The sequence below is a fragment of the Oryzias melastigma genome, linkage group LG17 (genome assembly GCF_002922805.2).
Source record: "Oryzias melastigma strain HK-1 linkage group LG17, ASM292280v2, whole genome shotgun sequence".
Lineage (NCBI taxonomy): Eukaryota > Metazoa > Chordata > Actinopteri > Beloniformes > Adrianichthyidae > Oryzias > Oryzias melastigma.
The window spans coordinates 13,357,548-13,383,667 of record NC_050528.1 but is presented as its reverse complement, the minus strand read 5'-3'; the positions used below and the strand labels follow the sequence as shown (position 1 = coordinate 13,383,667).

Below are 26,120 nucleotides of genomic sequence, written 5' to 3'. Positions count from 1 at the left end.
GCATTAAAACACCAGAGCATTCAGACATTTGTGACCGCACTACAATGAAAAAGAAAAAAGGTCTGCAATTGAAACATTATGTGGTATGATGGACTAAGATAAGGGAACTTGTTAGTAGAACAACTGCGGGGGGATTTTTCTGCTTTCTTTGCGTGTGGGATTTTCAGTAGAAAAGAGTTTCCATAAAGCAAAAAGAGTGAGGGCCTGATGAGAGTGAACAGCAGCAGAAATGAATTTACTGTCAGTGGTTTTTATTACAGAAAATGCTGCATAAGTGCAGCGGACACACATGTTGTGGGTGTGCAGCATAGTGGTTTTTACTTTGACAGGTTTAACACTTAACCTTACAGACCAACAAATACTGATATTTTTGATTTTGACATATTTTATCAGACCATTGATTACATGTGTTATATTGACGTCATGGAGCTTTAAGCATATCTTATTATTTTTTTTATCAAGAAAGAAAAGTATAGATTCTAATGGTCAACTAAAAGTTATTTTTTTCCTCATGTAAGTCTTTGTCAAATGTGTTCTCAATAAAATATATGTAAGTGAGGAATTACTCCCCCCCCCCAAAAATAAATAAATAAATAAATAAATAAATTCAGACTTCAAATGAATTAAAACTTTATTTATAAAGCACTTTTCATGCAGCAGCAACACAGATTGCTTTACAGGTATAAATAAATAAAAACACAATTATAAAATACAATGCCCTCAACTCTTCATACTCCTCGCACCAAACAAAACACAACACACAAAAAAATAAAATAAATTAAACTCAAAGTGTAAGTAGCAATGGGAACCAATGTGAGGACCTGTCTTGATGCTGATGTGAGGAAGTGATATTTAGGGGAATTGTCCATGCCAGAGACCGACCTAATTGTGATTACAGAGGATGTCACCATGGGATATTTCCTGATCAAGGCAAGCCCACAGACCTGGAATATTCCACTGCAATCACCCAGTTCCTCGAGAGTGGTCGGTCAAGGTGTGGAGAACAGAGTAAAATACAGAAAAACTAAAAACATAAATTTCCCTTAGGCGTGAAAATAAGAGTGAATGGGTGTGTGATTGAGGCTCTGCGACAGACCCATCCAGAATGAACCCTGTCTTTGCCCATCAGTAGCTGGGTTATGCTCCGGCACCCCTGCGACCCCGAAAGGAACAAAGCGGCCAAGAAAATGAATGAATGAATAAATTTCAGCTAAAAGTCAGATTAGGTCTTCACCCTTAAACTTGAACAGTCTCTGCAGCCCTGAGGCTCTCTGGGAGGTTGCTCCACAGGCGAGGTCCATAAAAACTAAATGAGACCTCACTATAAGCTTTGGTTCCGACTTTAGAACTAAGAGGCTGCAGCAGAGGACCTCATGATCTGCAAGGGCTCATACTGTAAAATCATGTCATATAGATATGACAGCCCAAGACCAGAAATGCATTTATAAACCAATAAAAAACTTTAAAATCCAAAGGATCACTGATTCTTCTTCAGACTTCTTCAGTTGAAATCTAAGTCACAATATTTCATTATAAAGAGCACAATAATTCAAGATGATGCAAATACATTTTTTTTGTGCTTTTTAATCAAAATTAAGAGGGAACTAAGTAAGAGCTTTTATGATATGAATAACAGACACAAATAGCAGTTCTTCAATGATGATTTACAATGCACTATTGATTAAGTCAATTAAAAATCCATAGAAAGAAGCAGATAGCAGCTATTAAAGATGGTCTGAAATCTTTCACATATGAGTTTTACGCTGTTTTTTGTGACACAACCTCCTCCATCAACAATGAGGGAAGCCATTTGAGTGTGAAGTTGTCTCAGTTTGCACCTGATGTATTTAATAAAGACATTTTTTAACACAATGGTGGCTATTCTTTATTTTAATTACTAGAAACATTAAATATTTAGAATGATCTGGTTTGGGCATTCAAGAAGACCAGGGTACAAGAAAAACAGCCTGGGAGTGTCTCCAATTGACAGTAAATATGTGGATGCATTTTAAACCCATCATGTCTCAAGAAACTTTGTGAGGAAAAAAATATTTTTTTCAAACAGTGGACAAGAGTCATAGATCAGACTTAAATAAATAAAGCGACTTACAGAAAATGTGTTGCTACACCATCATTCCTGCTTTTGAAGATACCGAAGTCTCAGAACTTCACTGAAAACATTGGAGAATAATGCAGTGTTGAAAATATGACAACTATTAAAAATATCTTTATCAGGAATATTATATAAATTTCTCATTATTTTGTATTATGATGGTGCCAGTGAAGACTTTTTTTATGGATTATTGATTTTATTATCATGTATGAATTAAAGAATCAGATCATAAACAATTAAAAATTGACTAGTCATACATCCGATGTACACATTAGTACTGCAGTCCTGCACTGGTCCTTACTATCACATCCTCACTAACATTTAATTGTTCCTGGTAGATAAAAATTTTCTTATGAAAGAATAATTTGTCCCGTGATGTTTCAAATTAATGATTGCTTAATCTGTCGATAATGTAGGATTTAATGACATAAACTGTAGATCTGCTCTTCTGCCTCAAGGCAAGAGGAGAGTCAATAGTCATTTGAACTATATTTAGTGTTAGAACCAATATGACTTCATTAACTTACTGCCACAACAATAACTCATTTTAACCCCCCATTTTTGGTGTTATTTTACCCACATAACCTAAGAATCAACAAAAAAATTCAGTTCAATTTCAGTTCAGTTTAAAATATTTATTTCAGACATTTAAAGAAAAAGTATGTAGAGCAGCAACATAAGAAAAGTATAGAAACAACAAAATCTGAAAGTGAGAGAGAAGAAGAAAAATCTTTTAAATTCTCACCCCTGTACATTGTATAAATATAGTCCTAAGCCCAGTACACCCAAAGTTAAAGTTCAGTGCCCTAGCTAAAAATATATTATAATACAGCTACACAACTTTTCCTTAAACAACCACATAAATAACACAATCTCATTTTATAAGCATGCACATTTACAAATGCTAATGTTTTGTTTTTCTTTGCTAAAAGAATTAATCAGAAACCACAACACATCCAACAGGATTTCAAAGCACAAACATCAGAAAAATAAAACAAAACAGAAAACCTTTAAATTGAGCTGATAAAGATGTGTGTCTTCCTGAGATCAATGGGATGACACAAAAATGAAGCAAAAATAGATGGATGGGAAGGGGGTATATTTTGGATTTAAAGTTGTCATGGAACATTTTTATAATTTCATAATTTCCTTGCTTTATAAAGGTAAATTATTTCCTTCCTAATGGGAGCATGTTTTTCAAGTTTAAGTTTTTGAGCTGAGTGTGTTTGTGAACATGAATGTGTTCGAGTGTTTGTTCATCATGTGACCCAGATTCTCTTCATCTGCTGTCACATTGACTTCAGTTTAATGAAACTACACAGGTGCCAGCCTGCAGCAACAGACTTTTCTTTGAGCTTCAGGGGCTGATGGGAGCTTGAAGGAGCTGTCATAAAGCACGTGGTCCTGCTGTCATCTCACAGCTCGTCCTTCTTTGTCCTCAGCTGCATCAGAACACCACTTCTCCTCAGGTTCACCAGAGGAAACACGGCTGAACAAAATGCTTTTCCTCCCAGCTGCTGCTCTGTGCTGTCTGTGTTCAGGTGAGTGTTTGCAGCCAATCAGGAGCCAGCCAGGTCTACCTGGAACAAACACGGTCACCCTGACCTTCACCTGTCTGTCTGTGTCTCTGCAGCACTGGTTACCATGGCAGAAGACCTGATTCAGGATGATTTAACATTGACCAGGAGAGTTGGTCAAAGTGTCACTTTCAGCTGTGAACTAGCTAAGCAATTTAAAGATGATTATGTGTTCTGGTATCAGAAGAAAGATAAAGAAGGATTCAGAATAATTCTCGATCTTAAGAAAAGTAGCGGCATAACAGATAAACGTTATGGTCATCCACAAAGAGATGATTTCTCAGCTGTTAAAACACAGAAAGGATGTGAATTGAAGATTAATAAAATTACAATAGATCATTCAGCCTCTTACTTCTGTAGCTGCTATAAAGATGATCTCCACAGTGAGAAATGATCCCTGAATGCTGAACAAAAACCTGCAGATAAACAGATTCATAACAGGAAGAGAGCAGGAAACCACAGCCAGGTTCACACGTTCGCCTCCCATCAGCTCACATCAGCAGCATGCTGAACTGAGGATTGAAGCTTTAAGCAGTGATGAAATAAAATAATGTGAATATTTACAAAGTTGCCACTGGACTGGCAGACCGGGTAGGTAGGTCCCCTTTTCAAGAAGGGGGATCGGATGGTGTGTTCGAACTACTGGAGAATCAAACTTCTCAGCCTCCCTGGGAAAGTTTATGCCAGGGTACTGGAGAGGAGAGTTTGACCAATAGTCGAACCTAGGACTGTGGTGTCCTGTGGAGGGTGCCCGGGGAGTACGGGGTCTAGGGATCTTTGCTAAGGGCTGTCTGGTCTCTGTATGGCCGGAGCAGGTGCTTGGTTCGCATAGCCGGCAGTAAGTCAGACCTGTTCCGGGTCCATGTTGGACTCAGGCAGGCTCCAGGCCCTGCTCATAATCTTTATGGACAGAATTTCCAGGTACAGCCAGGGTCTAGAGAGAATCTGGTTTGGGGACCACAAGAAGATTTCCTGCTCGTTGCAGGTGATGTTGTCCTGTTGCCTTAATTGAGCCGGGACCTCCAGCTTGCATTGGAGTGGTTTGCAGGCGAGTGTGAAGTGGTTGGGATAAGGGTCAGCACCACATGTCTGAGACCACGGTTCTTGACCGAAAAAAGGTATTTTTCCCTCTCTCAGTGGGTGAGGTGCTCCTGCCTCAGGTGGAGGAGTTTAAATATCTTGAGGTTCTTGTTTACGGGTGAGGGAGAATTGGAGCATGAGATCAACAGGCGGATTGGAGTGGTGTCCTCCGTTGTGCGGTTGCTGTACTTGTCTATTGTGCTGAAGACAGAGCTGAGCCAGAAAGCAAAGCTCTCAATTTACCAGTCGATCTTCGTTCCTGTACTCACCTATGGTCATGAGCTCTGGGTCATACCCAAAAGAACAAGATCCTGACTTCAAGCGGCTGAAATGAGCTTCCTCTTGAAGGTGGCTGGGCGCTCCCTTAGCGGCAGGGTGAGAAGCTCCATGACCTGGAGAGAGCTCGGAGTAGAGTCGCCTCTCCTTCACATCGAGAAGAGCCAGTTTGGGTGGCTTGGGCATCTGGTCTGGATGCCTCATAGATGCCTCCCTGAAGAAGTGTTCCAGGTATGTACTACTAGGCGGAGGCTCTGGGGAAGACCCAGGACACGCTGGAGAGACTATGTCTCTCGACTGGCCTGGGAACGCCTCAGGATACTCCTAGAGGAACTGGAGGAAGTGACCAGGGAGAGGAAAGTCTGTGCATCTTTGCTTAGAGTGCTGCCCCCACGACCCGGTCCTGGATGAGAAGAAGAAGATGGATGGATTACATCAGGTTCTCAAATTCAATTCATCTTGGGGCCACTGAAGGAGGAGTCTGGCTCAGGCAGGGTTGTATTGCTTCATAGTACATAGATATGAACAAATGTTCAATAAACTTGTTCAGTTGACAGACAATAAACCAAAGACATAGACAGTGGATGCAAACACATATTTTTGGCACAAATGGAACCCCATACAGCACTGGCTGCACGTGTTGAGAAAATTACGTAAGTAAGTAGTCACTTTCTAAAAAAAGTAGGGAACTCATTAATGTGGTCTGGGGAGGGGGGTGTTAGGTTGAATAGTTGAATCAAAGTTTAAAAAGCAGTTTGAAAAGTGACATGCGTTAAGGTTCATGGCTGGTGAGGCACTGAAGTTATCAGTCAGATTTCATCTGCAGAGCATCTTATTCACCATTTGATTGACAGTAGTTGAAATGTGCTGTTTAAAATTTAATTTCATTATTTTTCTTCTGTTTACAAACTGTAGCATAGAAAGAAAATCCCCAAGATTGTTATTATTGCCTTACATTTACTTATGAATGAAGTCTATGCACTGCTCCTTCTGAAGAAACACATGTATAACCTGTTTGTCGAAGTCTTCCTTTTTTTTCTTCAGTGTTAAAAGTCTCTCTGTCTCAATGAAGATCATTGCCAGTGGTGTGTCTACATAAATTATTGAGTTTAGGGGTTTAAAAACGAAATCCTCCACTTAGAAAATGACGTTTAACAACATTAAAGAGTAATTGGACAGCTGCACTTGACTTGCTGTCGATAATTCTATTATTCATTAGCTGCGGTGTCACATACATCCTCCGGGCTCACCAGCACCCTCTACCTTGTGGCATGTGTACTGCGGTGCGGCAGGCGGATTGTCTGTCGCACCTAGTGTGTTTTTCAAGCGCGTTTTTTAGCGGATAAAAAGACTAAATGAGTCACAAACTGGCATCAATGTAATAAGACAGAAGGCAAGAGGTAAGCGAATTAGGTATTTTTAAAATAAATCTTTTTTTATGATAATAGAAAGACAGAAACAATACAGTGCTGCATTAGCTGCAGCTACAGTCAGCATGTGAGACGCTGGTGAGGCCAGCGCTGTTTGGTTGGGTGATTGTTTCAAACAGGAAACTCGTAAATTCGCTACTTTTCTACTGGAGAAATGTTGAAAACCCACACATAAAAGGGTAATCATAAAAAAGACATGTCTAAAAGTCTAACATTTTATTTTTTATTTTAAAAAGTACATTCATTTTATGTAATTTATGCATTTTAAGCTATATTTTGCTGGTGAGGTTCTGCTTCACCTGCCTGCACGTCACTGAGTTAGAATGATAATTAAATAAAGTAACAAGTAGATAGATCCATCTCATGTCAACATGAGCAATGCCAGAGGTGGGACCAAGTCATTGTTTTTCAAGTCACAAGTAAGTCTTAAGTCTTTGTCTACAAATCCAGTCAAGTCCAGAGTCCAGGGGTCTGCAACCTGAGGCTCCAGTGGCTCTTGTATTCTTCCATTGTGGCTCTGTGGCTTTGAGGAAAACTTCAAATCTAACTAAATAATTAATTTAGGTTTAGATTTTTGACGTGTCAGACAGGCCTAACTGATCAAAATGATGGTAAGAGTTTTAATCTATTGTCAAGGTGGTTTATCATCAGGTACATTATCTTTTTGCATTTCCATGTATAGATTTTAATATGATTGGGATTCTACACTAAATTGTCGTGTTTTTATTCACTAGTGAAATAAAAAAAGGAGGAAGAAACACAAAAGACAATAATAGAAAATCTAATGTTTCTTGTATTTTTAATTTCAAATGAATCTGCTGCAGCTGGAGGGTCTGATCAAACACAGGATGTGTTTTATTTTGAAAGGAATTTGACTGTGCTATTGTCAAAGTGAACAAAGTTAAATTTGTTATATAGAAAAACTTAATTGTTGAGAACATTTCAAAGCTATTTTTTGTATAAATGAATGGCTTACTGGCCACAAAAACACAAATAAAGTGTATTTTTCTAAGTTTGAGGTGAAACATTGGGGCTCTTGCTGGGTTTCGGACCATAAGAACCTGGACCAAATGACTCTTTCAGCATTTAAGGTTGCAGACCCAAAGTCAAAGCAGGCAAGTTTTTTCTCCTGTTAAACATTGTGTGAGCAGAATGATAAAACTAGATTCCAATGGGATGTCAATAAGATTTTGACTTTTTGGGACCAGTGAAAAATTCCTGTTTGGAATCTGAGGTGGGAGGAGTCACTCAGTCCAGTTCTTATATACAGTTAATGATTGAACCTCATTTCTGGTCTCAAGTAACTCAAGTTGAATGACAATTTTTTTTTAGTTCTCTACCATAATTACACATTTCTGTTCATCTCAACACAATGTTTGAAAGTTACACAAAGTTCAGCACTTTTCTCTCACGTTCCTGTGGTTTCAGGAGGATCAGAAGAAAACACACCGATGTACTTCAGGATAATTGCACACGTGCACAACTCTACATTTCCTCTTTCATGCTGTGAGTTCTTGCATGAATCTTTCATCTAATAACTGCAGGAATATTTGTCATTTTCTTCAATAATTCCATGCTGCAGTTCACCAAGTTCCTCCACTGCAGACAGAGACAGTCATGTTGATGTGAACATTAGAGAAACTCATCATGGAGCTGAAATATCACCCTGATTCACTCAGATGACACTTGAACAGCACACAGGTTTTTGTAGCACACTTTCTCAATGTGTGCCGGGGGCTCTGGATACTACATATTTGGATCTGGAACCAGACTGATTGTAACAGGTAAGAAGAAACATTTCTGCTCCTTAATCTGTTTTATTGTAAAAAAAATGAATTCTAAACTGATTTTTGTTTTCTGGAGGATGATAAAAACATTAAGAGTTTGATGGTCTCAATAATTCTGGAACATCTGCTGGTTTCCGAGAACAAGATCAGATCTGAGCTTCAACTGAATTTAACTGAAGTTCTGAAACAAAATGATAAAATAAAAAAACACAAACTTTTAGGCAGAAAAAATTTCTCAAAGAGTTATTGGAAATTGCAAAAATAGAATGTTAAGGAAAAAAAAGATTGTTACAGAATGTTTCAAACCATTATTAGTTTTTCAAAAGTTAAATATAATGAAATCATTTATAATTAAATTAAAACTTCTTTTGGTCAAAAATCATTTAATTAAATGTGACCATTCTTAACTAAGAATTTGTGTTTTTAAAAATGTTGAAATACTTAAAATCTTATTCATGCAGAGTTAAAGGTTTGATTTGATATATTGGAAATATTTTTGCATTACATTTTTTGTTGAACAGTTTAAAAATTTCTTAATCAAACAATAATGTCTTTAAAATGTATTGAAATGTTTGTACATTTAATTGACTCTGCAGTGAATTGTTCTGAAAGTCAAATTTGTGTTGAAAAGTCAGACACAAAAATTTAAATGAGCTATGCTCTGTTTATTAAAAAGTATTGAAAGCAAATATTGAATCTGTTCTCTGTTTTTATTGTTTTTAATAATAAATGACAAGCTTAATAAATATTCACAAATGCCAAAATAATAAAAAGAAAACAATGTTTAGTATTTAACAATATTTTAAAATGTATTCAAAGTCACAATCGTTGAAGATCAAAATAATTATTAAATTTTTATTTTCCAATTTCTTTTGTTCTAAATTATTTAGTTTTAATGTAGAAATCTACTTCAGCTTTTGGGTCTTTTTAATATACTTTAAAATCAAATCTTTAATTTAGTAATATGTTTTTATGGTTAATTAAACATTTTTAAAAAGTCTAAATAGTGTTTAAAAGTCTGGAAAAATACTTGTATGTTTATGTTTCATTTCATCAGAATTTAATCTATGCAAAATCTTTATAAGTTCTCACTTAAGAAATTCCATTTTCGGGGTACCAATAATGTATTTTTGTGGTAACCTTTAAAAATATAAAAATATTTTTAAAATGGCTTTTAAAAATATCAGTTTAGGTTGTGTTTTTCTATAGATTCCATCTGTGTATTTTTATTCATATTTATTTATAGTTGAAGTAAAGATACAATCTTTTACTGAAATCATTTTGTTCCAAGTTAAAGACTAGAGTTAAAGACTAGAAATGATTTCGAGTCTTCTGATGACGGTTTGATGTTCGTCTGAATCCAGTGAGTGAAGTGAACTTTGTGCTGTATTGATGAGGAGTTTAGTGATCAGAGTTGATGGAGTTTCCAGGATCAGACTGAATGCAGTTCTGGAAGCTGCTGTTGACTGTGTGAGTGTGTGTCTGTGCTGCTTGTTGCTGCTGTCAACCTTCAGATGAGTCCGTAGTGAAGCCCGTGGTGAGCGTGTACCCAGCAGCATCCAGAGTCCCTGTGGAGAGGGGCAGCTCCCTGCTGTGTCTGGCCTCAGCCATGTTTCCTCCTGTGGTCCAGTTCTCCTGGAAAAGACAGAGGAACAATGGCCCGCTGGAGGACCTGAACTCTGATGGGGAGGAGCTGGAGCTCAGAGAGTCTAGACGCAGCACCTCCATCCTGTTGGCCCATCAGCAAAAGGACCGCTCCTATAAATACATGTGCTCCGTAAAACACGAGGGGGGAACAGTGGAGGCCCAAACACAACAAGGTAATGAAGGCTTGGTGACTGTGTTCAACAGAGATTCAGCTTCATGTGGAGAAGGGGTAAAAGATAGCAGACCAATGATGCTTCTCTCTGCAGCTCCAGACATTTCACTCTTTCTATTTCAGAGTTGCCTACACTTCCACCTGTAGTTTCCACAGCAGCTCCAACATCCCAGTCAAGATTTTCCAGCATTCTGACTACAGTAACACCCTCTGTTCCTCCTCTGGACCTGGTGAAGCTGTCCTTCCAGTCTGAGCGCAGGGTGAAGCTGCTCTGCCTGCTGTACACAGTGCTGATAGTGAAGAGTCTGGTGTACTGCTGTGGACTCTCTCTGCTGATGATCCTCAGAAACAAGGGAGCATCCACCAACTAACTGACTGTTTTCTGATCCTATTTTCTCTTAATCAAATCTCATCCTTTCATCTCATTCATCACGTTGATCACAGCTCTCTAATGTTCTTAATGACTTGATAGAGATTCTTCATCAAACTGTCAGTGACTGACTTGTGGAGCTGTAACATTGCTTTATTCTGCTTTAACATTTTGAATATTCACACATTTTCACATTTATTTACAACAATATTCTAAAATAAACTTAAAAACAAGCTTCTTGTTTTTTCTTCTTTTTAGACACAATTTACTAAACATTTATGATTCTTTAAAGACCATAAAATACAGAAAAATTAATGAAGTAGATTAAAGGTAAGGAACAGAGACGGGGGTTAAACAGCAGCATATATGAATCTGTTCTCAGTGGTTAATATTACAGGAAATGCTGCTGACAGACTTCCTGCAGATGTGTGCTTGTCCTCTGCAGCCCTCACACCATTAGTGACGGCTTTAAAAATGTTCTTTAGAAAAAATACATTCTACCATCTTCATTATGACAATGGTCTTGCTGTTAGTCATCCATCCAACATTCCTTGTTAGAAAATGGAAATCAGTACAAAAACAATTGTGTGCGTTTCTATATCTGCCTAAGAACGGTGGCTTTATAATCATCCATCTATCCATCCATCCATCCCAAATATCAAAACATTTCGTAGAATTGCAAAAATTGTGGACGATTTGATTTATGGAACAGGTCTGGAATTAAAAAAGCATGGGAACATTTTAAGAGTAATTCAATACTTTCAGCATTCCATGATTTTGGATTTTGCACCAGTTACTGTCTATTCAATTAATTCCTGCACATTGCTGCCAACGTGTCAACTTCATCAGGTCACAACTACTTTGGCTAATCATTCTTATTTGGAAAAGTTCCACCATTAAACTGTTTCTGATGGTTAAGTTTAGAGCACAGGTGTCAAACTCCAAGCTTCCATAGCCAATGTTCGATCTGTTTTCCAACATAGCTCATAAATGGGGAAACACATCTGATACAGAAGCAGTTACCACATGTTTTCTTCTGTTCTCGAGCCCTGAAGTCTGACACTACGGATTTAGAGGCTCAAACATTTACAGTGGGGCTAAAAGTATTTAGTCAACCTGAAACCATCAGGCTCTCCTCTGGATGCCGTCCCCCCTCGCTTTTTTAAACAAATCTTCACCAGCATAGAGCAGCAGATTCTAATTATAATTAACACCAGTCTGTCAACAGGCGTGGTACCTACAGGTTTCAAACATGCTGTTGTTAAACCTTAGATCAAAAGACCAAACCTTGACAACTCTGTTTTAGCCAACTTCAGGCCCATCTCCAGGTTACCCTTTCTCTCAAAAATTCTAGAGAAAGTGGTGTACCTACAGTTTCAATCTTTCCTGAACGAAAACCATGTCCTGGAAAGGTTTCAATCTGGCTTTAAAACCCTTCACAGCACAGAATCTGCGCTGCTGAGGATTTTTAATGACATCTTCAGGGCAACTGATGATGGAAACTTTGTTGTCCTTCTTCTGCTGGACTTGTCCGCAGCTTTTGACACTGTGGTCCACGATATCTTATTGTCCAGGTTGAAAGGTTTGGCTGGAATCTGTGGCACCGCACTCGACTGGCTTATATCTTATTTAACTGACAGGACTGTCTGTGTGAGCATGTCAGGATCCTACTCCTTAACTGCTCCACTGTTGTTTGGGGTTCCACAGGGCTCTATTCTAGGACCACTTTTATTGTACCTGTACCTCCTTCCTCTGGGTGCCATCCTGAAAAAACACGGAGTCTCCTTTCACTTGTTATGCTGATGACAGCCAAATTTATCTACCAATAAAGAAAGGAGGCTCCATTACACCATTACTGTCTTGTCTTCAAGACATCAAAGACTGGATGGCCCTCAGCTATTTAAGTTTTAATGATGATAAAACAGAAGTGATGGTGTTTGGTCCTAGCAGCTCCTGTGACCCCCCCTCAATGGAGCTGGGTCCTTTGACTCCTCATCTCAGACAGTCCGTGTCAAATCTGGGTTTTAAGATGGACAGTGATTTTAAACTTGATGGTCAAGTCAGCTCAGTGGTAAAATCCAGCTTCTTTTATCTGAAGCAGCTGGTGAATGTGAAACCATTTTTATCTAAACGAAATTTTCAGACGGTAATCCACGCCTTTATCGCATCCGGGCTGGATTACTGTAACTCTCTTTATTTTGGAGTTAGCCAGTCATCCCTCTCACGTCTCCAGCTGGTCCAGAACGCTGCGGCTCGGGTTCTGGTTGGAGCGCGTAAGAGGGACCCCCATCCTGGCTACCCTTCACTGGCTGCCTGTGAATTTCCGAATTAATTTTAAGATTCTTTTATTTGTTTTTAAATCTTTAAACAACTGTGCACCGCCGTATCTCTCTGAGCTTCTCTGTCCCTACACCCCGACCCGGAGCCTCAGGTCAGCTGATCAGCTTCTCCTGGAGGTACCGAGGTCCAAGAGGAAGCTCAGGGGGGAACGAGTGTTTTCAATCTGTGCACCGAAGCTGTGGAACGCTTTACCTCTGAGCATTCGGCAGGCATCCTCACTGTCTATTTTTAAAACACTTCTTAAAACCCATTTTTACCGCCAGACATTTGACAATGTATCAGACTCTACTCTGCTGGTGTGTTTTATTGTTCTACTGTTTTATCTTCGTTTTTATCTGGTGTTTTTATGCTTTTATGTAACTTATTTACACGTTTTTTTCTCCAAACTTATTGCAAAAATCTGAGCCTGTTTTTCATTAATTTGGCATTCGAAGTTGAATTTTCTTGCAGTGGTCACTGGAAGACAAGTGTTTACCTCAAACACCCAGATTTTTGTTTGAGTTTATTTCAGGGAATGAGTTCAAAAAGTGAAACTCTTAAACTACATAGACTCATCATAAATAAAAGAAACTAGTTTATAATGTAATTCTGATGATTGTGATTAGCTACTTAAGAAAATCTAAAAAAAAATAATTTTGTAAAAATAGATATTAGATATTGTGGAGTTATGATGAATAAACCCCTGCAAGGGATTTTTTTTATGCCTTGTCAGCCAATGTTAGTCTGAAGATTGATGGTAAGAATGATCATTTCTGAAGGAGACTGTCCACAAAGTGCTGCATCTGAGCTCATTCATGCCCATAAAGATAGCCCTCATGCTTCAGATTCAGAGACACCTTCCCTAATCAAATGATGGGAAGAACTGGACTGTGGTTCAACTCTTCTAAGAGCTTCAATCAATATGGATTTGCAGAAGCACATAGTCTGCTCCTTCTGCTCTTCAGAACAATAAAACATTGCAATTTAAGCATGACATACTCTTAAGCATGAAATCAAGCATGTATGTAACTTTGGCATCAAGCTGAGTGTGTTCGTGAACATGAATGTGTTTGAGTGTTTGTGCATCATGTGACCCAGATTGTCTTCATCTGCTGCAGCAACAGACTTTTCTTTGAGCTTCAGGGGCTGACGGGAGCTTGAAGGAGCTGTCATAAAGCACGTGGTCCTGCTGTCATCTCACAGCTCGTCCTTCTTTGTCCTCAGCTGCATCAGAACACCACTTCTCCTCAGGTTCACCAGAGGAAACACGGCTGAACAAAATGCTTTTCCTCCCAGCTGCTGCTCTGTGCTGTCTGTGTTCAGGTGAGTGTTTGCAGCCAATCAGGAGCCCGCCAGGTCTACCTGGAACAAACACTGTGAGCCTGACCTTCACCTGTCTGTCTGTGTCTCTGCAGCACTGGTTACCATGGCAGCAGAACTCATTCAGGAGGATTTAACATTGACCAGGAGAGTTGGTCAAAGTGTCTCTTTCAGCTGTGGAGGAACTGAAGACAAGGATAAATACTGGTACCAGAAGAAAGAGAGAGAGCCATTCAAAATAATACTTCAAATTGTGAAAAATAATTGTAAAACGAATAAAGGTTACGGTCATTCTCAGAAAGATGATTTTACGGGTGAGAAAACCCAGAGAGGGTGTGAATTGAAGATCAATCAAGTTAAAGTGGATCATTCAGCCTCCTATTACTGCAGCTGCTGGTCCCACAGTGAGAAATGATTCCTGCAGGCTGAACAAAAACCTGCAAATGAACAAATGTTAGTGTTTGTGACAAGAAGAGACCAGGAAACCACAGCTACATCATTCACCTTCATCTCACAAAGATTCACAAACACAGTGAGTTGAGGATTCAAGCATCAAATAAAAACAGACAGGAGAGATGAAATGAAACAATGACAATGTGAAACACTGCATTTTGGTTATTTTGCATCAAACATGAAACATAGACACAAGCACTACACTAAAGGGTAGTTGATACTTATCATCAACCTTGTGACCCATGTCAGGTGGAAGGCATTATTGACTGGTTTGGTTGGTACTGCTAATGTCTGATAGTGGCCATTAGGGCCTGTAGGGCCTTTTGTTCTGGCCGGAACTAATTTATTAAAGTAAACATTTTTCTGTTCTTTTATAGTCATGAAATTAAGCATAAAACATATTCTTCATTGTCTGTTCTCTTCATGTTAAATTGTATGCATTTAGTTTCTTCAGTTGACAGTACCGTAGATAATGGTACTGTTTTTAATCAATTGTAATCCAGAAAGCTTTTGCTATTAGACCATGAGTTTTTTAGCTTTGGCATTTTGGACGAGTATGAACCATCCCATGTTAAGAAGTCTAAACCAGCCTCTTTTGCCAAGACCATTTTGGTGTAGTCAATAAGTAGCAGGTCTCCCATGTTTAATAGGGGTTTTCCGTGATGAGCCTAAAAAAAATCTCTGCCTGAAATCTTTGTTATTGGCTAACAATGACTATCAACAGATAACTTGTATATGTTTACATTATGATGTCCCGCTCATCATTAATTTACAATTTCATTGACTCATTTAGAAAATCTTTTATAAAACATGAATAACATTTTTTATTTGTGTGTATTAAACATAACCTCTTAACCTTAGATTCATTATGAAATTTGCCCAAGGTCTTCAAAACCCACCAAGCAGTGAGTTGTGCTCTGCACACAGCAGAAACAAACAGTTGCAAAAGTCAATCAGATCTCTGTTGATGACATAAGGCCCGCTGGAAGGCTTTAGGCTCAGCGAGACACAAAATAATCCTGTAATCAAATAATAACTGATGGTGGGGAATACTGCCTACCATAATAACACCTGGACACCAATGGATTCTTGCTTGTAGTTCCTAAAGACATCAGGATTGAAATTACTTTTTTGAACACCAGGTAACCCTGACAGCAACTACAAGGGTTAAATAAAGTACTACTACTTTAAAGTCTCCAGGGGCCCATTTCAAGAAGCAGGTTTAGTTGAAACTCTGAGTTTGTGAACTCCAAATGTAGGAAAACTCTGAGTTTTAGGTTTAAGAAACGGGTAACTTAAACTTGTGAAAGTGGGTGAAACCAAACCCATTTCATGAATCAGGTTGAGCTGAACTCAGAATCAATCACTATGGCAACTGACTCTGTGAACATAACCTGGTCTGGAGCAGGTTTCCTTCAGGAAACATAGAGTTCTCTGCGGTCTCCGCTCCTTCTTAAAGTGAAATAAATTCAAATAGGACTTCCTCGTTAACATTTTGAGAACATTCACATTAGAAACAGCATGTTTCCGCCACACAGAATTTAAAACGGCATGTCAATTCATAGAGGATCCCAGATCCCGGAGGCTGGTTTAATCCAGAGTGGGCTCTCTGTAGTTTGGCTCGCTGGACAGTGGAGCTTGCTGACTCGCTACATTGTCTGCTGGGCAGCTTGTTAGCCAGCTACGCTATCCACTGGGCGGCTGGTTAGCGTATGGACCCAGACCACAGAGTCCCCACCTAAGACAGTGTAGGCAAACACAGATGGGGCCACCATGGAACCCGTGGACCCATCCTGGGACCCATCAATTCAGCCCAAAGGTAAACCACATGGGGGCCACATTAAAATGTTCGCTGGGTCCTTTCCTTAAAGCTGTCCCTGAGGGCTAGTTTTGCTGCTTTTACCTCAAAGTAAAAAAAAAGTACCCAACAGATTAATTATTGATTGTCAAACTTTTGAGTTATTTTATTGATGGTTTTATTTATTACCTTTTTTTTTTTTACATGAAATGAGTGGTATATTAAACTGTGAAAAAAAGGAAAAAAAAATAATTGCAATTTGGCGCCACCCTAGGAGGTCGCCTAGGTTGCCTATGCCCAGGGCTGTGGGAATGTCATTGTCACGGCTCAACCAGTCATGATTGAGCCATGACCACCAGAGGGAACCCTCTCCAGAATACTGCCTGCATCTGTTCACTTTCTTATTCCTGTTCCCATCATTCATCCTGCGTCTCTCCTGCCTTCACCAGCTGTGTTCCCCATTCATGTTAATCACCAAGAACCAATTAACCCTGCTCTTCACTCTGCTCACTGCAAAGTCTTGAATTGTCTTCCAGTGCATTCAGTCTGAGTGATTATTCTCTGTTGCCTCTCCATGTTTGACCCCTGCCATTTTTATTTGCCTCCTGCCTCGCTTCTGTTTCCTGACTACATGTTGTCTTGTGCTTACCTGCTCTTTGTTCTCATTAAATCATGTTGCTTATGGATCCCAATGTCTCAGCCTCTTTGTCACGGACATCTGCAATAGATCTAAACAGCGACATGCCAGAGAGCTCTATGAATTGATTTCGACCAGATACATAATGCATATACAAGGGGGAAAAGGGGAATTGTGCAAATACTCCCAGTTAAAAAAAAGATGAGACCTATAATTTTCATCATAGTGTACTTTTGAGTACGAGTCACTGTTGCAGGCAGCTCTGAAACAATAAAACAAACAAAAAACAAACAAACATGCAAGCAGCCCCTTATTTGGCAAACAGATCAGTAAAATCAACAAGTTAAAAACAGTCCATCAACTTCTCCAGCCAGAGAAGAGAGAGAGAGAGATGTAAGAGCACGAGTCCTCAAAATGCCACCCAGTCCAAAAAAGATGCAGTGATCCAATCCACTGCACAGAAGAAGGGGAAAGGCCGCTGCTCAGCGGCTGACCCGGCGACAAAGCAAAGTGGATGAAAGGGGCCCACGAAGCACCTGTGGTTAGTCTCGCCAAAGACAACAAGGCCTAGAATAAGCAGCAGTGGGTTCCACATCAACGATCCTGTGGGGGCAAACCAGAGAGACAGGCAGCAGCGCATTACCTCAGTGGCCAGAGAACATGCGAAGAAGTACGAGCTGCACAACATGAAACGTGGCTGGGTCTTTCAGCATGACAACCATCCCAAACACACTGCCCGGGTAACAAAGGAGTGGCTTTGTAAGAAGCATTTCAAGATCCTGGGGTGGCCTAGCCAGCCTCCAGATCTCAACCCCATAGAAAATCTTTGGAGGAAATTGAGGAATGGGCCAAAATATCAGCACCAGCTAAAAAATAGACCAGACGCCGAAACGTTCCGCTGCCCCGCGCGGACCCTCCGCGCCGCACCGCTCTGCGCCTGATCTGAACGACGCCATAGGTTAACATGGGCGCTGAATGGACGCGGACTCTGTTCGGCGCTGCTTTGCGGCGCTTCCGCGGCCGGTGTGACCCCAGTGTAAGCCTCCAGGTTCTACAGCAGCTCCAACATCCAATCCAGCATGTTTCAATATACTGACAACAGTTACAGCCTCTGTTCCTCCTCTGGACCTGGTGAAGCTGTCCTTCCAGTCTGAGTGCAGGGTGAAGCTGCTCTGCCTGCTGTACACAGTGCTGATAGTGAAGAGTCTGGTGTACTGCTGTGGACTCTCTCTGCTGATGATCCTCAGAAACAAGGGAGCATCCACCAACTCCAAACATGCTGACTGACTGTTTTCTGATCCTCTTTTCTCTCCATCAAATCTCATCCTTTCATCTCATTCATCACTTTGATCACTTTGTGATTCAACATAGCTTTTTTGCTTTTGCATTTGAATATTTTTTGTACTATTTTTTCCCACATTTATCTGGAATAATAAACTCATTGACAATCTTATTGTTTCTTCTTCATCAGACACAATTTACTGTAAGTTTATGATTTGTTCAAGAACATAAAAATATGAAACGTTTTCATGAAGCAGAATAAAGACAGAACAGAGATGGAGGTTGATTAGCGAACAGCAGCAGATATGAATCTGCTTTCAGTGGTTTTTATTACAGGAAATACTGATAAAGCTTCCTGCAGCTGTGTGTGTTTGTGCTCTGCAGCCTCGACACCGTTAAATGTGGCTTTACACTTAACAAAACAGCAAACTCAAAAAACACAATTTTTTCTGCCCAAATAATGACAAAAGCAGTCTTGCCTTTGTCTTGGGTCCTTCTCATATAATCAAAAACATTTAAATGGAATCCAGTATTTTGAATTCCAATGTTTAGCTGTTACTTTTTTTTTTTTTCTTAATTATTAAAAAAAGGAAAAAAAAATAGGTAAATGTTCAGAAGTAGACTTCAACTCAATGTGTCATCAAACAAAGAGATTGTTCGGTGGGTCATCGATTAGTACTGGTTTGGTGTGGAGTTTGTATGTTCTCCTCATACATGCACGAGTTTTCTCTGGGCACTCTTTTATCCAACAATCCAAAAATATGCTTCATAGGTTAATTGTTGTCTCCAAATTGCCCCTAGATGTGCATGTGATTGCGAGAGTGCGTGCCACCCCCAAGCGTTGGGCCCCAGGTATTGACAGTATAATCACAGAACAGCTCAACCCCTTCCCTTTAGTGTTTCAAATAGGAAGTACCTGCTTGCTTAAAGAAGGTCAAAATCCCTTAGACTTCCATTGAGAAATAGACAGTTATTTTATTTTACTTGTCAGAATAACCATTCTTGCTTTGAAACCTTCTTCTTAACATCTCCGTTCTGATGATTTTCTTTATTCAAGTTATTCAAGTTATAAACCGACCATTTAGATGCCGCTTTCAGTAGAAAGGGTGTGGGCTGAACAAGCTCACTCATGATTGATGACAGTAGTTCCTTTAAAAACGTGACTCAGACCAACTCAGACCAATCACAGTCGAAAATTTACAAAATGGCGACAGAATATCAGGAAGTGACGGAGAAACCTCTGGCCTGATTTTGCGAGAACCGAAGGTAAGGCATTTCCTATGGGTGACGTCAACACCTTGTTTTCTCCAGTAAAATAATATGTCAATGGCCCCAGGCCTCCCAGCCAGGAGGATGCATCACAAGTTGATTGTTTCATCGTTGATATGACACAAATAAAATTGAAAAACAATGAGTAAATGTATGTATCTTCAGATAACAGGCTGTATATGTAAGTTCAACATCAAGCAAATAAGATAGCTAAGATTGCAGAGCCCCAGTAAAAGCTCAAGGGTTTGATAGCCTCTCTCCAGCCACTCTCAGGCACTGTGCAGAAGAGCTGATGCCCGTGCTGATGGACAGGGAGTCATCTCACGTGCCAGCATGCTTCAAATCTTCCACTATTATTTCTGTCCATAAGAAACCACAGATCACAAATCTTAATGACCACAGGCCGGACAGCCGTAGTCGTGAAGTCCTTTGACAGTCTGGTTTTGCCCCACCTGGAGACCTTCACAGCCAATCTTCTGGATAAGTTGCAGTTCACCGACGGGAACAATAGATCCGTGAACGATGCTGGTCCTGAACATCTCCTGGATCCAGAACCCTGATATTCGGTTAAAAAAATGACACTTATCACAAACTGTTTGACCGTCTCCCCTCAAGGAGAAGATTGTATTCTATTCAGACCAGAACCTCCCACAATACAACAGTGTTTTCCTCTTAGCCATAAAGACAATTTAAAAAAAGTTTACATGTAAATAAATGCATTGTATTTATGACTATTCACTTTTGGTATGCTTAATTGTTTTTAATACCTTATCCAAGTACCAATCATGGCATAAACAATTCCTTGTTGGTGTAGGCCACACTCTCCAACAATGACAATGACAATATACTGATTCTGAAGTTGAGTGTGTTTGTGAACATGAATGTGTTTGAGTGTTTGTGCATCATGTGACCCAGATTCTCTTCATCTGCTGTCAGATTCAAATCAGGAAGATGAAACCACACAGCAGCTTCAGCTGAGCTGTCAGTCTGCAGCAGCAGTCTTCTCTGTGAGCTGCAGGGGCTGATGGGAGCTTGGAGGAGGAGTCACAAAGCACGTGGTCCTGCTGTCATCTCACAGCTCGTCCTTCTTTGTCCTCAGCTGCATCAGAACACCACTTCTCCTCAGGTTCACCAGAGGAAACCCGGCTGAACAAAATGCTTTTCCTCCCAGCTGCTGCTCTGTGCTGTCTGTGTTCAGGTGAGTGTTTGCAGCCAATCAGGAGCCAGCCAGGTCTACCTGGAACAAACACTGTCACCCTGACCTTCACCTGTCTGTCTGTGTCTCTGCAGCACTGGTTACCATGGCAGCAGAACTCATTCAGGGTGATTTAACATTGACCAGGAGAGTTGGTCAAAGTGTCTATTTCAGCTGTGGAGGAACTGAAAATTTGAGAACTAATGATATATACTGGTATCAGAAGAAAGAGACAGAGCCATTCAAAATAATACTTCATATTGATAAAAATGATTGTAAAACAAATAAAGGTTACGGTCATTCTCAGAAAGATGATTTTACTGGTGAGAAAACCCAGAGAGGATGTGAATTGAAGATCAGTCAAGTAAAAGTGGATCATTCAGCCTCCTATTACTGCAGCTGCTGGTCCCACAGTGAGAAATGATCCCTGCAGGCTGAACAAAAACCTGCAAACGAAGAAATGTTAATGTATGTGACGAGAAGAGAGCAGGAAACCACAGCCAGTTTTACCTCCATCTCACACAGACTCAAACACACTGAGTTGAGGTTTCAAGGACCAAATGAAAACAGAAAGCAGAGATGAAATGAAACAATGACAATGTGAAACACTACATTTTGGTTATTTTGCATCACACACGTTTGCAGATATATAGATATATATACACAAGCACTACACTAACGGGTAGTTGACACTTATCATCAATCGTGTGTCCCATGTCAGGTGGAAGGGGTTATGACTGGTTTGGTTGGTACTGCTCATGTCCGATAGTGGCAATTAGGGCCTGTAGGGCCTTTTGTTCTTGCCTGAACTAATTTATTAAAGTAAATTTGTTTCCATTCTTTCATAATCATCTGGGATTCCGGTTCCGGGTCATTGTTACTTGAGGATTTATAATAACCTGAATCTATGTTGGAAAGATCTTAAGTTACGAACCGGATAATGATAATACACATAAGAAATGGTCTGGTCAAACCGGGGTGGGATTATACAAGTTCGCTGCGTTTGACATGTCTTTGTGGATGTTAACTTCTGCTAATTGATTTTATTACACATGAATATACTTTTTTTCTTGATTGCTTGAAAACAACCATTTCTAATCTAAACTAATCATGAAATTAAAGATTCTTCATTGTCTGTTCTCATTTATTCATTCATCTTCTTTTCCGCTTTGTCCCTTTCGGGGTCGCGGGGGTGCCGGAGCCTAACCCTGATGGGCAAGCAGGGTTTACCCTGGACAGGTCGCCAGTCTGTTGCAGGGTCTCAATCACACACACTCTCACAGGCAATTTAGAGTAACCAATTAACCTATGAAGCATGTTTTTGGACGGTGGGAGCTGGAGTCCTCGGTGAAAACCCACGCATGCACAGGGAGAACATGCAAACTCCATTCAGAAAGGTCCCCAGTTGGTGTTTTTTTTTTTTTTTTACTTGTCCTGTCCAACAGCTGAGCCAACGGATGGGAGCTGAGAGCTTCTTGTGTTGGGTATATTTTACTGTCACAACAGAAGTTTATTGAGTATAAACCCCTGTTGTATTTCATGCTAAACTTTATGTATATCCATTATGTTGCAGGGGGCTGCAGGCGGGGAAAGGCCCCTGAGATGAAGTTGGGGTTGTCTTTCATATTCCATTGAATTTAATTTGCCTCACCTCCTTAGTATAAACTTTAATATTATGTTGTTTATAATATATTTTTTAGACATTTGTCTGTGGACAACAGATATAAAATAGCTGCTGGGTTAATTTAATGTCCACTGTCCTGGATAAATAAATAAAATTAAAATTCTTGTTAATTTTTAAAGGCAACAATAACACATATATTATTTGAAATCTTGCTCATTTTTACATCAGTGATTTACTACTATGTAGCCTATTACTAAAACACAAACTCATATCTATAAAGAAAATACATTATTGTTGATTCATATTTATAATGTATTGAGTAATTTAATGAAAATAACAAGAAACGATTCAACAAAATACCAAAACTACACAACAGGATTTCAAATGTTGGATTTGAACCAATTCCCTGCTGATGAAAATACATTCTGTTATCACTAAAGATTTTCTCATCCATGGATTTTTTTAAGCAATTTTGAAACAGGAATCAAGAGTTTCTGCAGTAGAAACTTGTTGGTTTGGTCCATTGATGACGACAAAAAGAGATTTGTTTTATCATCTGCTACAAAGAAAGTGTGTTGGCTGTTTTAATAGTAAAATAGTTTAGTATTTATAAACTAATCTTAAATAAAGTGACAAAATACACATAATAAACATATTTAAAAAGCCCAAATAACAAATGGCTAAACAGAACATTAAAAGAAGTAAATAAAAAGTAACAAGAAATACATAGATATATATTTTAAGACAAAAAAGAAACCAAATAGAAACGATTGCAAATGAATAAAAATGACCCAAAGTAATAAATAAATAAATAAGATGTCCCAAAAAAGACCAAAAGAGACGGATAAACAAGCAGACCTTTGATCTGGACGTCAGCTGGGACGAGGAAGTGAAGATCTTCATGGACAGAACTTCCTCCAAAATCCTGATTCTTTCTCCTTCCAGTTCACCAAAGACTCTTTTAGCTAATTCTCCAATGTTTATTGACATTGCTGTGATCAATACATTCAATCATTGGTTTCTCAGAGTTCTTGATAAAATAATCAAAGCTAACATCAAAATGCTCTTTCATTGATTTACAATCCTTTCCAACTGCGGTCAAATGAGCCGCCGTTCACATTTCCGTGGTCACATCAAGAAGCTCCATGGAGTCTGGTGGAGATTTTCCAGCGTTCTCAGTCCTGCTACCGTAAGTATTGGATGAAACTCACACAAAAAAATCCAGTGATGCCGATTTGACCACAGAAATGTGAATGGCGGCTCATTTGACTGCAGTCAACGTGAAGATACCATCTTCTCTCCTCCAGAACCTGAACTAGACACACAAGGTTTAGTGCAAGTGCAGCAGAGCTGTTGATGGAAAGAAGATCATTCATTCAAAAAGTGTGATTGACTGAGATTTAAAAGGAAAAATACTCGGAAATGCAAAAACAAAATGATTGCTTATTACATTGTTCTCTTTCAGAAGAAAAATGACACACAGACATGTTAAAACTCAAAAAACAGGATTTTTATTGGATTGGGGCTTTTTATAGGCTTGGGAGGATTTTACACCGGAACCATTTTGCATCCTTAAACTTGCCCCCCCTGATATTCTGTTTGCACCCCCAATAGGGGCTGGCTAGATCCGGCCCTGAGGTAGCAGAGATGAAGATGCTGAGGTTCTCTTTGGGAGTGACCAGGATGGATAGGATCAGGAATGAATACATCAGAGGGACAGCACATGTTAGAGGTTTTGGAGATAAAGTCAGAGAGGCCAGACTGAGATGGTTTGGAAATGTGCAGAGGAGAGACAATGAATATATTGGTAGAAGGATGCTGAGTCTAGAGCTGCCAGGAAAGAGGTCTAGAGGAAGACCAAAGAGGAGGTTTATGGATGCAGTAAATGAGGACATGAAGGTGGCTGGTGTTAGAGTGGAGGATGCTGAAGACAGGCTTAGATGGAGGAAACTGATTCGCTGTGGCGACCCCTGAAGAGAAAAGCCGAAAGGAAAAGAAGAAGAAGAAGCCTATAAATTAATGACACAAGCAAAGGTGGAAAATCAGTTCATAATTATAAAGATTCTTAATTTAAAAATAACATTTTTTTAACCTAAAAGAAAAACCGTTTCGTTAATTTATTAAAATCCATGTTAATTTTCGATGTAAAATGTGTTGTTTTCCATTGAAGTGAAAAGATGAACAAATCTGTTTCTTTTCGAAGCTGGAAGTGTTCATTTATGAACTTAATCTTCTGTGTCTTTCAGTTTGGGTTTTATAAAACTATCATAAAAAAGGTTCATGTGGTGAGTACAACATCAATGTTCTTTCAGCTTCAGGAATATAATCCTAATTTTATCTGAACAAACCTGGATTCTTCAAGAGTTTGCACATCATTGGTATCAAATATATCTGTTGTCCGAGCAGAAAGTGAAAGACGACGGTTCAAAGACCGTTTTCATCCAGAACATCTCAGCCAGCGAGGCCAGAGAGCTCAGGGAGACTCTGACAAACATCGGTTCCCTAAAGAACTTCCTGCCTCTGCTCAACAATTACTCCAGCCGCAGAACACACCCTCTGGTTTTTAGAAGTCATATTTCGTCTGTCTCCTCCTGAAGGTTTGGCTGGAGTTTAAATCTGTTGGCGGCGCCGACCGTCTGGGCGTTTGGTTCAGCCTCCTAAATCGTCGTCCGGTTTACAGCATCTACAGGGTCAAGATCCCACAGAGCAGCAGCACACCGTCGCGTAAGGATTGACTCACGTTTGTTTCCTGTAGGGAGAAAAGCTACAACATACTGTCATTACAGTCATTACTATCATTACAAATAACCAATTGTCAGATATTTATGAAAAAAATCCTAACAAATGTGCAAGAAATAAGGTGAAGAAAAAAAGTGTCCAGATTGAAGAAGATGTGCAAGCCTTTGCAAGTATTAGAGGTTTATTGTTTGAAATTGGCATTTAGTGAACTTACAGCTTTTGGGAAGAAGCCGTTGAAGACAGTTTGAAGAGGTGATGATGGGGTGGGTGTGATCCTTCTGGATGTTTGTGGCTCTGTTGAGGCAGCAGGAGGTATAGATGGAGTCTGATGTTTATCACCTTCTGCACTCTCTTGGAATGTAAACAGCAGCTAGCTCGCGAGGCGGAAAGAAGTGTCCCTAGGTCGTAACTCTGGGTCGGGAGAGCAGTGTGTCCATCACTGTGCTGTTATTACACCAACCTGCGTGTATGCAGATGCAGCTTTTGTTCCTGTCCCATCTGGGTAGTGTGCGGCCTGCTAGCTGCACTGAAGCTGATGTAGCGGTTTCATCCGTTTTGTGCGTCAGGGATCAGGCCTTTGAGAGGTGGAGGCTTGGCAGTGAGGGTTTCTCAAATCAGCTAGCAGACCGGCACTACAGCCCCGCTTCTACTTCCTCTTGTGACGCCGTCTGCATTGCCTGCCAGACCTGACGACAATCTCTGGAGATCCCACTGGTTTCACTGTGTTGCTTGCAGTGGAAGTCCCTGCTAAAATTCAAATTCCACTGGAACCCGATGTCCAGGAGGTCCGTACGGCTGTAGAGTCTGTTTAATTCTGTTAGAGTTGCAGCAAGCTGAAACAATGTTAAAAATAATGTTTAAAAAACACACAAAGACGAGGAGCTGTAGGCTGCTGCACTTATGCGCGCTGCCATCCTCCTATACATAAGCTTATAAATGTATCTCATTATGCTATTTATGAGTGTGTACATACTTAGGTATGTGTGTGCAGTACTTATACAGAAAGTTGTGAACCGCTCTTAGTCTGGCTCGT

The 26,120-nt window shown here is 39.8% G+C and overlaps 2 protein-coding genes and 1 long non-coding RNA gene across 3 annotated transcripts in view; all 3 read left to right on the top strand.

Moving 5' to 3' along the window:
• The first annotated feature begins 3,513 nt into the window (after window positions 1-3,513).
• LOC112144363 (immunoglobulin lambda-1 light chain-like) lies at window positions 3,514-10,644 on the top strand. The gene is made up of 5 exons (XM_024268870.2): window positions 3,514-3,654; window positions 3,747-4,060; window positions 8,215-8,260; window positions 9,778-10,083; window positions 10,206-10,644. Exons 1-5 carry the CDS (start codon window positions 3,612-3,614, stop codon window positions 10,451-10,453), a joined length of 957 nt encoding a protein of 318 aa, XP_024124638.1. The 5' UTR covers window positions 3,514-3,611; the 3' UTR covers window positions 10,454-10,644.
• Window positions 10,645-13,950: 3,306 nt separating this feature from the next.
• Window positions 13,951-18,364, top strand: LOC112144209. The gene is made up of 4 exons (XM_036216258.1): window positions 13,951-14,094; window positions 14,187-14,495; window positions 17,526-17,719; window positions 18,015-18,364. The coding sequence occupies exons 1-4, from the start codon at window positions 14,052-14,054 to the stop codon at window positions 18,264-18,266; spliced, it is 798 nt and encodes a 265-aa protein (XP_036072151.1). The 5' UTR covers window positions 13,951-14,051; the 3' UTR covers window positions 18,267-18,364.
• A 6,217-nt stretch (window positions 18,365-24,581) lies between these two features.
• The window catches only part of LOC118599922, a 3,967-nt gene continuing 2,428 nt past the window's right edge, over window positions 24,582-26,120 (top strand). The window contains exons 1-2 of the long non-coding RNA XR_004949458.1: window positions 24,582-24,633; window positions 24,755-25,072. This is a non-coding gene — a long non-coding RNA (uncharacterized LOC118599922). The remainder of the gene's footprint in view (window positions 24,634-24,754; window positions 25,073-26,120) is intronic.